The following is a 13652-nucleotide window of genomic DNA, read 5'->3' as shown; positions in this document are numbered from 1 at the left end:
AACTAATTCCAAAGTTGGCATGAAAGATCAAATCTATAAAAGTATTCAAAAACACTCTAGAAATGACAATACAGAGAAGGCACTTGTCCCATGACATATCAGAGTTTAATTATTAAATATTATAATGAAAACAGGATAGGACTAGACCAATATGTCAGTGGAATAAATAATCCTTAAACAAGATTACATCACTATGTCCAGCTGCTTTATGAGAAAGGCAGAATTTGAAGTCAGTAGAGAAATGATGCTGTTTAACTATTAGGCTAACTTTTGGGGGATTATGTATTGAGTTGGAATTCAGCTTTGCCAAAGACACAGCTATAAATTCTAGATGGAACAAAAGCCTAGAAATTACATACACACACACACACACACACACACACACACACACGTGCAGACATATCACAAAAATATACAAAAATTATCTTTATAATTTGTACATCAGACATCAGACACTATCAATTACCCTTGAATGATCGTTTTTCTTAGAGAATTCCTATTACCTAAGAATCAATAACATTAATATTATTATATATTACAAACAATGATCCTAAGAGGTTATTATTTTATGCAAAGCCATGCATACTATATGAAAAAATAAACCTGAAATTTCTCTATGTATAAATAGATAGGATGCTATGAAATAAAATCATTATTGCTAAATTAGACTTTAGAGATATCATTGTTGGAGAAAATTGTAAAAGTAGAAATCTATAAACCATGACACTTTTTTAGTGACCTGAATCTAAACTTCAGAGTTGGTTCCTCCATTCATGAAAACAATGGCTGTAGTAAGTGAAAAGTTAGAATATTCAATGTCTGTCTTATTCCAGGGTTGGTGGTGTTCACCTATTAAATTTTCCTACACAATGCCTAACATGAAAATTCAAATAAGTCCTATGGTTTTTGTATTTACATCTTAAAAAGCAAACATTTATGGGGCTGGGGTTGCAGCTCAGTGGTAGAGTGCTTGCCTAGCAGGCGTGAGGCACTGGGTTCGATGCCTGGCACCACATACAAATAAACAAATAAAATAAAGGTATTGTGTCCATCTACAACTAAACAAATATTTTTTTAAAAGCAAACATTTATTAAGGTGTAGTTTCATGTCAAGCTTACTGAGATGTCTTGGTGACTCTAACAGAATTGGCTATTTAATTAAATAAATATCTCATTAGGTAGGTATTTAATTTCAAAGGTACTCATTAGTTGAAAGAGATTTATCAAACTGCCTTTCCTGAAAGAAACTCAGCAGAGAATTTAAACAAGAGGTACAAGTTTGCGAAAATAATTGGTAGGTAGCCCCTTTTATTCTTCTTCAAAATTTATATATCCTTCATAATGTAATTAAATGACTGTTTGGATTAGTCGTCCATCATATTTGAATTAAGTCAAGACTCTTAAATTTGACTTGAGATTCATTATCTCTGATATTTTTACTAAAAATTTTATTATAAAAGAGCTACATGAGGGTTGGGGCTGTGGCTCAGAGGTAGAGAGCTCGCCTAGCACGGGTGAGGTCCTAGGTTCGATCCTCAGCACCACATAAAAATAAATAAATAAAATAAAGGTATTGTGTCCAACTACAACTAAAAGATTTTAAAAATATATTTAAAAAAGAAATACATGACTCTTTTAAGTCCTACTCTTTTAAAATATTCTTATTGAGTCATAGGACCAACAATACCACTGATTAGTAAGTAAATTATTTACATGTGTAAAATATTCTGCAGGATGTCTGAAGCTATCTCTTCAGACAGTCTAGTCCTAATTTCTTTTCAGAAAAATGGAAATCAAACCATTGTTCTAATTGGTTCAATATTTACAGTGCTAAGGCAAAATATTCTACAATAACTTGATCTGTACTAAGATCTTTTTCTTTCTGATTATTAAATGTTCAGCTCTATAACTAAAACAAAAGCCGTTCTCACCTTCTCATACAGCAGCTGAGGTAAATTCTGTTGCTGTCTCTCCTGAAAACATTCATAAAATTGGAGCAGCCTAGCACATAATACTTGTTCTTTATTGAAGAGAGGGTGATGGCTGAATTGCAAACCCACAATGTTGAGATCTATTTGGTACATTTCTCTGTGACCTTCCATTTTGCTCCTCAAAGAGCTTCCTAGGTCACATTTAATTGCCTTTTAAAGAAAAATGTGTATACAATGTTAATTTTATGCTATTCCTTTTTAAATTACAAGAAACATGTCAATTGTAGAAAAATCAAAAGATATGGAAAAGCTAAAAACAATAATTCAGTCTTCTTTGAAATTGATTATGGCTTAAATTTTTAAAATATATTTGGATTACAGCACTTTAATTATATTGCTATGGTCTATTGCCATCTACCTCACTATTGTTTACCAGTGGAAGTTGTACTTTCAAATTATAAGACGAAAATTTCATGTAGGGACATTATGACAGATATTAACTTTTGGGTTGAGTTTGGTTACATGATGGTGTATTGCTCATCTGTGTATCAGAGCTAAATGATGACTTATTAAAGCATTGTTTCTAAATCATTTTACTGATAGTCATCTGGAAAATTCCACTAAGTTATCTGGATCATTTAAGCAAATTCTACATTAACAAATACTCTTTGTATATGAGACTGTCTCCATCTAGGGGTACTAGATTGTTCCAAATTAGTTGAAGTCTATAGAACTTAAGTTATATGCAAAATGATTCATGCATGTTTCACCCACTATTTTGAATTTAAGCATGTGTATCTGAATATACATGTGATTCGTTTTTTCGATATAATTTGAGGTGGGGGAATTACTTAACAGGGAGTCTAATCCATTAATGCATAGCTACCCCCAGTAAGAGCCATGACTGTATCCACCTGAGGAGAGCACTGAGCTCCTCTCCCTGGGTTAGTATGGTATAAAATGGCATGCTTCTATAGTTTGAATGTTGCTTGTCCCTTCTGAAACTCATCTTGAAATTTAACTGCCACTATGAGATATTAAGAGGTGAGATCAGGTAGGGCCATTAAAGAGGTGATTAGGATTTTGCCCTCATGGGTGGATAAACCCATTCATATGATTAATGGGTTATCTTGAGAGTGGAACTAATATAAAAGACAGTTCGGCTAGATCTCTTGAATGTTCCCTGCCTATCATCATGTGATGATCTGGGTCGTTTGAGAACACTGCGAACAAGATCATCCCCAGATGTAGTCCCTCAATTCTGGACCAGGACAATGAGACAAAACAAACCTATTCTCTTTAAAAATTACATGGTCTGTGGTACTGTATTATAGTCTATACTATTGTAGTACAGCTGCTGTTATGCTGAAAAAGTGCTGCCTCACTCCAAATCTGTAGTGGCAGGATCAAGGATCCTCAAGGACTGTAGGCCACCAGAATGGTGGCTAAATCTCTGCCTCCCTACTCTTTCCTGAGTTGGGAACCTTCCTTTCTTCCTTACTGGATTTCAGGGAATATGGCCATAAAGCTTGTTTTTTAAAAATTAATATTTGTTAAGTTCTTATTCTCTATGTAAGGGCCAACTCAGATTCCACCTAAGGGATTTAGTCAATTGGTTACAAACTGGTAAACTGGTCATCACCAGGAAAAAAAAAAACACCAAGGGGGATAAACAGCTTCAGTTCTAAACAACTTAAATTACAAATGAGAGATGCCTATCTGGTTAAGCAGATTCCTCGCAAGATGGATAATAACTATGTTGCTACTTGCTTTAGGTTTCTATTAGAGTGACATAAACCTTTGCCTTTGATTTTGTCTTGTTGAGTACTTACTGATTGTGGTACTCAGGAGCTAGAGGACAGTAACAGATGGTGGAATTTCTAACAACAACCAAAGGAAGTGAGTTTAGACTGGAGAGCAAAAGCTAAAGGTAGAAGTGACTGTAGGCTTTACATATCTGAAGAGGTATCATACAGGTGAAGTACTTTATGAGTTCTCTGCTGGCCAAACAAGGTCAGTTAAGTAGAAGTGATCAGGAGGCAGATTTTAGTTAAATAACAGAAAATAATAAACAATGAGAACTGTGCAACACTGGAATGAATTCTCCTGGGTGGCAGTAAGCTCCCAGACACACTGGTTATAAGCAGTGATTAACTGAGAGGCTTAAAAAGGCTTCTTGAAACAGATAACTTGTTATACCAAAAGCACAAAGATCAGGGCAACAATGGATTAAAGCCCAGATAAAAGCACAAAACGACCAGACATTAAGGAAATACCACTTACATACACCATAATGGGCATGATTTAAAAGATAGACAATACCAACTATTGGCAAGAATTTAAAACAGAACTCTCACAAGCTTCTAGTTTGTGTATCATTTCCTATAGTCAACTGGAAAACTGTTTGGCCTTATATAGTAAACAGAACACATACAAACTTATAATCAGCATTTGATATTTACCCAACAGAAAATACATACACATATATTAGTCAGAATGCATGTGCAGAAATTACACAGCAGTGTTATTAGTAATAGATAATACTGGATGCATCTTGTATCAATAGCAGAAGAGGTAAATAAATAAATGTATTTTTCATACCATTCTACCTAGGAAAAAAAATGAGCAAACTATTGTTGCACACAACACAGAGTACTTAGTTTACGATTTTATTTATGTGAAATAGGCAAAATTAACAGGCAAGAGTAATCACAGTGGTAGAAGTTATATTAGTAGTTACTTTGAATACTACTCATTACTTACTTTTATCAAATTAGGATCATACATAATTTTGTATTCTGCTTGTTTTACTTTACATTTTATTTTGAGCACTTCCCCATATCATTAAATATTCACCAAGAACATAATCTTAAGGGCCAAGTAATATTTTAATTCAATTAATATTTTAATTCAATTTAACCAGACTTAATATCTTTAGAGGGAAAAATAAAACCACAACTTATAATTGATATTATGAGAATTTCAATCATGATTACAAATAAACTGTTTCTGATTACCTTCCTATATATGGTCTTTAGTGCTGGATTTAAAGATTCCTTGCTTATATTTAGTCTGAAATTCCATGACTGTTTAATAGGTGAAGGTAATGACATTATTTCTCCACTTTCTTCAAACCAACATTTTCCCTATCAAAAATATTTTTAAATATATTAATTAAACATTCACTAAAACAAATGCCACACTATCTATGAGTGGTTTAGCTTCTTAGCTGATACACTTGCCTTTTCTAATTTAAGTAGACGGTTTTCCATTTTGTTGCAGGTCTTTTTATATATTTTTGGCTTTCTTTGAACATAGAATCCTTCATCTTCTAAAATGCGTGGTATCATACCTTTTGGCAGTTTACACTGGTTGGCCACTTAATAACAAAACTTAGGTGTTAATTTAAAGTCCCAAATAGAAGAACAAATACAGAAAACTTACATGATTTTAGATCAAATTAATACTTCTTATTAATCCAGCATACAAAGAAGTGATTATCCTAAATATGGACTCATTAATGACTTAAATATTTTACTGAAAAAGAACATTACCTGGGGAACTACTTGGCACAAAAATATTTGCCTGCTGTTTTTTGATTTGTTCTTGATCATCTTCATATTCTGCAGCTTTTATTTCAATTAAATCTGCAAAAAGGATTTCTTCCATAAAATCTTCATCTTGGATCTCAGCAACATTTTGTGAATTATCACCAAGGGAAAAGTGTTTGAAATAACTATCATTTACTGACTTCTGTTGAATACCAAAAAAAAAAAAATAAGTCTATATCCTTGTCCCCAATGGTCAATATGAAGATAACTGTACTAGAACTTTACTGTAATATTTCTTTCTGATTCACCTCACCCAGACAAGTGCTAGCTGAAAGTCTTATAATGAAACTTCCTTGAGAAATTAATTTAAGGCTTAGTATTATACAACACGATTTTTCAATAATCCATTTTTGCAATTGCCCAATGAAAGACTGCTGAAATAGAACTAACTTAAACCTCTCCTGTCCTATGGAAAATGCCCAGAGACACTGGACCATTATATATCAAGTATGATAATCTAAAGTTATCAGACCATATGGTCTTAACCCCCCCAACCTTTCTTTTTAATCATTCAAAGAGCAATATTACCCAAAATTATGTGGAATAGACATATTTCCTTGAAGATATTTAAGAAAAAGAAAGAAGATTAGAAGCTTATGATATGTGTATGACAAACTATAACATATGTGTTATACTATCTATATTTGTACATACAGATTATAACATATAGACACAGTATCTTTAATAATGTGTCATTTGAACAGAGTCCCAAAGACAATATGGGATAAAGCATGAGGATAAGGAAGAATCTTCTAGGCAGATATACAGGTACAAAGACCATAAGGCAAGAGCATGTTGTGAGGAACAGAAGGACATTCATGTGGTGGGAAGTTAGGTGAGAGGGAGGAAAACAGGAGAATCGAAATGAAGTCAAGAGGTACTAAGGGGGACACAGCATGTAAACCTTGAAGGCTCCTGTAAGGACTTCAGCTTTTATTTCAGAATGGCCTTTCTCAGATTTTTAACAGGATCACTCTGACCATTGTATGGTATGGAAAACTGGTTATAAGAGCAACAGTGAATTTAGAGGGAGACTATGACAATGATCCAGAAGATAATTTATGGTGACTTAAACTAGGGTGATACCTATAAAGGTAGAAAAAAGTGAGTCAGGTAATACCTTTGAAGGTAGCGCCAACAGTATTTGTGATGAACTGGATTTAAGGCATGTGAGTAAAAGAGGATCCAGGATGACACCAAGGTTTGGCTGAGTTATTGAAAAACTGGAACTGCCATTTACTACTATGGTTGTTTATGTAACCTCTGTGTGTGTGCGTGTATGGGCATAAGTACAAGAAAGATAAGAAAGAATGACAATTAGTGCTTAATTCAGGACAGTGGGGTTTCAGATGATTTTCATTTTATTTCTCATGGTTTTCTGCATTAAGTTTTTATACTTAACATTTTTATTTGTGAACGTTTTTATTTGTTCAAAATTTTAAAAGACAAGGTTTTCATTGTGGAAAAAGCAGTTAACGAAAAAGGAATGAAAAAACTAGAGGAGAATGCAAAGAAAAAATTGGAACAGATTGGGGAGTAAGTAAGAAGAGAAATGGGGGTCCAAGAGCAATTGAAAGGAGGACCTGGGGGATGCAGAAATGACTGAGAGGTGTCAGAAGACATTAGGTGGGATGACTGGGATTAGGACGTGGGATTAGGGTGGTGGGGGCCTCGAGAGAACTGTGGAGAGATTTGAAGGTTCAGAGGAACTGGAGAAAGTTATAGCAACAGGAGCAAATAGGGGGGCTAGTGAGAGTGACAAGTCAGGAGAGGACAGGGAAAGACTGGTGAGACTAATACTGCAGGAAAGGGCAAGCACAGAGCAGCAGTAGACTGAAGAGTGTGAGAGGGACTGGGAAGGGTCTAGGATTGGCCTCTGAGGGATGGAGACTGGGGAAACTATCATGGCTAACAAAGATCATGGAGAACAACATGAAGCACTTAGAAGGCAGAATAGCAAAGGAAGGAAACACGGGCTTAGAGCTTATGCTCCCCAGCTCTATCAGTGCTCAGCTCTCTGCGCCCAGGTTCCCTCACCTCAAGAATCAAGATAACAATAAAACCTATCTCTCAGGGTCCACTTTGAAAACAGTATATCACTGGGTATCAAGTAAGCACTCAATAAGTTTTGGGTATTATTATTATTATGAACAATTTATCTTTTCAAAGAAAAAAGGAAGGCACAATAATAAAAATGTCATCTCTCTCCAACTATTACATTTTATACATTTAAGAAAGAGTTGCTTTTCCTGATAGCAAGGATGTGGGAGAGAGGGGAACAAATCCAACCTGCTCTGACGACTGGTCCAAAGCTGAGCCTTCTTCACCACTCAGAATGAAAAATGAAAGACCTTCATCCAACAAGACTTCAGTCTGTGGGTTTTAAACAACAGTAAACCAGCGTTCAGTGTTTAAATGAAGACCTTTTCTGCTTAATAAGCAAAGAACAGCAGGACTGAATTATTTTTATCAAGTTATATTTAGCTTCCAGTCTTTTCAGTTCATGAGTTTTTAGTTTTTTTTTTTATGTTCTAGTAACTGCAATAAAAATCATTAAAGTAAGTCAAAATCTCTGTCCTTCTAAACTATCTTCTTACTTTAGTCTGAGACTTAAGAGCACTACCTTGCCTTGTAGCTTGATCAAAATGCTGATACTGGTCAAATTTCCCTCTACTGTCAAGTGTTCATGGATGCAGACAAGCACCACCTCACTGCACAGTATGGTGCCATTAGAAGTGACTAAAGTTTTAAAAGTTCTGTAGTGTTCACTATAAACTTGCTGATCAATACACCCTGTTTTTCCATACTGTAAAGTCTGACTCTTTGAAATATAAATCACATTGCTTCTTTCTCACAGAAGCATATTAAAATAAACTGTTTTAAGAGGGGATTGTAAAGGAATCAATTCTGTTAATGAGGTAAAACTCATAGCTACCAGGAATCAAAGAATTTTTGAAAATGTAAAATGTGAAAATTGATCTTATATCCTGTTTGTATCTACAGTTTAGCTGTCAGGTTATCTTTCAGTGTGTCACCTTGCAACAATGCTGCATATATTCTCAATATGTATTTTTACTTCCATCATCTCTGCTCATCTCAAAACTACTTCCATCATCTCTGCTCATCTCAAAACTACTGTCAAATACTTACAATGAAAATTCTTTTGAGCCCATTTCTCTTTCTTTTTACCTCTTTTCTTTATACTCAATGGTTCAACCTCTGCAAACATTTTGTTAATCATAGTTTTTATTATTTTCAATTAAATCCAATTTAGGTATACTCTTATTCATATGTTGAATTTAAAACATGCACAAACATCATTTTTAATCTGCTTTTATTTCTAACTTAGTTAAAATGTTTTTAATTAAGCATCCAAGAGAGGCACTGTGGAGGAGATAAAGATGAATTAAAAACAACAAACAAGGGGGCTGGGGTTGTAACTCAGGTACAGTGCTTGCCTGGCATGTGTGAGGCACTGGATTTGATCCTCAGCACCACATAAAAATAAAATAAAGGTATTATGTCCACCTAAAACTAATAAAATAAAACAACAACAACAAACAAACAACAACAATTCTTTGATTTTAAAATTTGCAGATTTAAATACTCTAGGTGCTTGTGGCAGAAGTTACTAGCTGTATATCATTGTTTTTTTTCTCCTATCTCTAATAACAGAACCTATTTTTAGCTGGATGCCTAGACACTGCTCCCATATTCTCTACTGGAAAGGCTGTGTGCAGTCTGCATGTCTTGTCCCACAAGATTAACCTGCAATCCCTTGGTTATTTGCTCCTCCCTTTTCTTTGGCTTGCAAATGAAAACAGTGGAGCCATGCCATGAATTTAAGAGATAAAAAGCACATGTTCAAGGCAGCAGAACTCCCCCAACAGCCTGAACAACTTATTGTTAACACCAGAAAGAAGAAAAGCTTCACTCTTAAGCATTTTACTTAAATCTTTTTGTTACAGCTACTTAACCTATACTTTTTAATAATACAGTTGCCCAAAATGAATTGTTTTTGTCATTTCATGTTTCAAGTATGCAATCACATACTGAATTTTAGAACAAGATCTGTAATTTGGGGACCATCTATAGTATTTTTAGGATAACTAATTGGAAGGTCAGAAGGCTAAGGTGGCTCTAGGGCCCTGAATTTCTATGAGTAAACTGAAACACAACTCAGCATGAATGGTCATATCCTAGGAAAATGAAACTCAAGTTTCAATCAGAAACTGCCAGCTAACCTCTCAATAGGATGTGAAGGCTACTGTTCCACTTTAATGTTTTCTTTGCCTTGTTTATTTTGTGAAAGTTCTACCCTCATGCCCCTTTGGTGGAGCCCTAACTACTGGAGTCTGGAGTTGCCTAATTCATGAAATACTTTATGCTCAAATAAACTCTTCAGAATTTTAATGTGCTTAAGTTTACCTTTTAACAATAAAAATTAATATAATTTAAGGATGAAAGTAAAAAGAAATAGGGAATGTCAAGAAGAAATAGGGAATGACTGCAAATGGACATAGGACTTCTTTTTGGAATGATGAAAATGGCCTAAAACTAGACTGTGTTGTTGATTACATAATTCTGTAAGTTAAATGAAAGTCATTGATCATAGGGTTAAAATGGGTGAATTTTCTCTAGAAAGGGTATACATCCATAATGCTGTTTTATAAAGGTTTTTTTTTTTAAAAAAGTTATTCACCTTAAACCATTGATATATCTTAGAATCAATGAGCGTCTCAGTTGAAGATTTTTCCCCTTGGTTAATCTGAAATACAACAAAAATAAATTTTTATAAAAATAAACATGATTATGCTCATCAATAATCTGTCCAAAATGAATAAATCAAGACTTCTCAATATTTTTCTTTTTAAAAATATATGTATGTATTTCCCTTAAATGTCACATAGAATTACTATGACGAAATCACTTAACATGTCTTTGCTTTAGTCTCACAGCAGTGCTATGAGACTAAAGGGGGGGAAAAAAAAACAGGAAAGAACCTAAAGGCTTTTAGACCTAAGGAGCTCAATGGAGGCTAGGGGTGGGGTAAGTGATAAAGGATTTGCCTAATGTATGCAAGGCTCTGAGTCTGACCCCCAGCATTGCAAAAAACAAAGCAAAACAAAAGTGAACTGAGCGTCAGCTTATTATTCAGGTCATTATGTTACATGTTTCATTTAAAACAGTACATTAAAAAAAAAAAACAGAAAAATTTAAAAAATCTTACCTTAGCATTTTTTAGTTTTTCTCTTACTTTGCCTCTCAGTGTCTCTATAATGTTTTGATTTCCTTCTGTATCTAACTCTATCAGAAAATAAACATAATATAGAGTTCATAACATTTTCTTTTTTATAAGTTTTTAATACACTTTTTAAAGTTGTCAATGGATCTTTATTTTACTAATATGTGGTGCTGAGGATCTAACCCAGTGCCTTCCACATGCTAGGCAAGTGAGCCACAACCTCAGCCTCCATAATACTTTCTTATAATTAAACATCAAAAAGCATCAAGAATACCTGTTAAATATCTTAACTGCATGCATTTCTAAGCATCATGACAACTATGGACTAGGTCATTGCCCCATGAAAGCTCAGAACCTAAGACCAATGGATGTCCTTTGCCCCTCCTAATCTGGAATCAATACTTTTTATCTATGATGAATTTTGCTACTTTTGTGACTTCTCTCTTTGTCACTTTCCTTTTCTGATTCTTCAGACAAACTAACTTTTATCTTTTTCCTGTTAGGAAAAAAAATCCATGAGAACAGTCATATTCTATATAGACTGTTCTGTGGAATATACAAATATACAGATATCAAAGCTGTTTGATTAAACTCGAAGAAAGGAATTGAAGTAGGACAGAAGAGGCTGGACTGGACACCTGAGGAATTTTCAAAACTACCAACCACAATAACCTCTTAAGACATCCTGCTGATCTGACAGGAGGAGAAGCTTAATTATCATGACAAGGGTGTTTTGGGTAGGGCTACCGGGTCTGCTGCAGAATCTGAAAGGTAAAGAGGTAAATCTCTAGTACCTATTTTAAGTTCTTAAGTCAGTTTTGAAAAATCAATATAATAATTCTAACCCCTACTTCAGCCAGCTCTTAGAAGAAATAAATCAGTCTTTAGGGACACAGAAGGCTCTAGCTGTTGTGTGCACTCCTAAGTAAGTATTATTTTCTGCTCATCCACTGGATGATCTACCAGATGTATTGAGAAGGACAAAGGTCACAGTCCTGGACACAGGACATTTTTCCTGACACTGTGTCTTTTCCTCTCCCTAACTAAATACTGCATGGGTGGAAGTAAAGGGTAATATAGATTTAAATTACAATAGGACATGAAAAATTTTAATCTCAAATATAACATTCCTTGGAATAATTTAAAAATAATCAGTCACTTTGTTTACATTCTATTCCCAGATTTTACAATGGCACATGACATATAATAGATGCTCAATAAACATCTGTTGAATGAATGAACCGGAGGTCAACCATTATTTGTTTTTCTCCCCAAGTCTTGGCACTACTTAAAGCAGGTTCTGTTATCTATGTATGTTTAAGTTCTAACAGTCTCAAGCACTAGTGAATTTTCCATGTTTTCAGAGAAAGAAGGAGAAAATAGAACTTATTATATATGCATTGACTCTTCTATGTATTTCTCTATGCCAATCTTGTATTATCTAGTAAATTTAATTTACACTTAAACTCATTCCTTAAGAAACTGTGTCCAAGCTGAAACTCTACCATAGGAGTAATCATTTATGATTTTAAAAATAAAAATCAAGAATATCAAAATTGTGAAATACTTAATGAAAACCTTTTGAGAGATGCGTGTCTTCAATTTCTTCTACTGAACTGGTAACTGTCTCTTCTAAAATCTGCAAACATTTTTTAAAAAGCAAAAATCACAAAGGATTAACTTGCATCTTTCTGTTTTGTCTTTGAATATCTTTTATGTTTTCATCAACCTGTTGAACATCATCTCCTTTAAAATGCCACTTCATACCTTTTGCCTGTTTTCTTAAATTACATCTTTTAATGAACTTATCCAAGCTCTCTATATATATACGGTGGATCTTTAAGAAATTGCTCTTTGTAATATCAGAAAGTATCTTTTAATAATAAAATCCACAGGCTAACTCTTAGTGTTCATATATTACCTACTTCGTATATCTTCTAGGAGAGTCAAATGGGATCAGATACACATGAAAAGAATTTGAAAATTCAACACTACGAAAGTGAAAAGGCTGAGATCGAACATGGCGGTGGACGCGGAGAGATCAAGTCTCTGACCTCTTCAGCTGTGCAGGCATAGGGAGTCGTAAACAGCCTAAATCTGTTTGCTCAGGATCACTAGGCAATGCTGAGCTGACATGGATCTGGGGCGAACAGTCTGGGCCTCTCAGAACACACACCGAGCCCAGATCGGCTGAATTCAAGCTCCTGTTCGCCTGCTTCCCGCAGACAAACAGCTGCGACTCAGCACTGATCCATCCGGCTGAAACAACTGGTCGGCCCTTCTGATCCTACGGAGGTAAATGCCTACCGAACCTTCATAGGTAGTGGCCACAGGTTTGAAACGGGGCTTGGGAGAGACAGTAAGGACCCACCCGTTGCATTGGTCACCCGGCAAAGGGAAACGAACTGTCGCCATTTGCAAGAGATACCACCATGGCAGAGAACTGACGTCATCAGACTGCGGGGGAGGAGATAACTTCATTGAAACCTGCCGCTACAGGTGTGTAACCCCCTAGCCTTCCCTCTCCACACATCGGGGAAACCTTAAGGGCCCCTCCCAGCTCTCCCATGAGCGTGGAAGCCAGACTGAGGGAATTAGAGGTGGCGCGGGACCCACGGCGTGGAACTATCGCTCCCACTAGAGCTGACAGCTGAGGTCTCTTGCACCAGCTACTGGGGGCGTGGCTACCGGAGGGGCAGTAAAATTCGCTGAGGATTCTCAGCCCCAAGCTCTACAAACTTAGGGTCTGCGGGAATGGCAAACAGGGAGAGTGTGCCCAGTCGTTCATGAAAACAGGGCTCCCGGGAGCAGAAGACCTGGCGTGTAGTCAGTATTGTGGTGAGCGCCACCGGTGAGAGGGGCCTG

General features: G+C 35.5%; 1 protein-coding gene across 1 annotated transcript in view; it reads right to left on the bottom strand.

The window, feature by feature from the left end:
- The window catches only part of Cc2d2b (coiled-coil and C2 domain containing 2B), a 117723-nt gene that overhangs the window by 76872 nt on the left and 27199 nt on the right, over positions 1–13652 (bottom strand). The window contains 7 exon segments of the mRNA XM_077799110.1: positions 1932–2141; positions 4949–5077; positions 5174–5310; positions 5486–5684; positions 7832–7925; positions 10243–10310; positions 10773–10849. Of these exon segments, the coding sequence (XP_077655236.1) occupies positions 1932–2141; positions 4949–5077; positions 5174–5310; positions 5486–5684; positions 7832–7925; positions 10243–10310; positions 10773–10849 (914 nt within the window).

This window comes from Urocitellus parryii, chromosome 5 (genome assembly GCF_045843805.1).
Source record: "Urocitellus parryii isolate mUroPar1 chromosome 5, mUroPar1.hap1, whole genome shotgun sequence".
Taxonomy (NCBI): Eukaryota; Metazoa; Chordata; class Mammalia; order Rodentia; family Sciuridae; genus Urocitellus; species Urocitellus parryii.
This window is presented reverse-complemented; position numbering and strand designations above follow the sequence as displayed.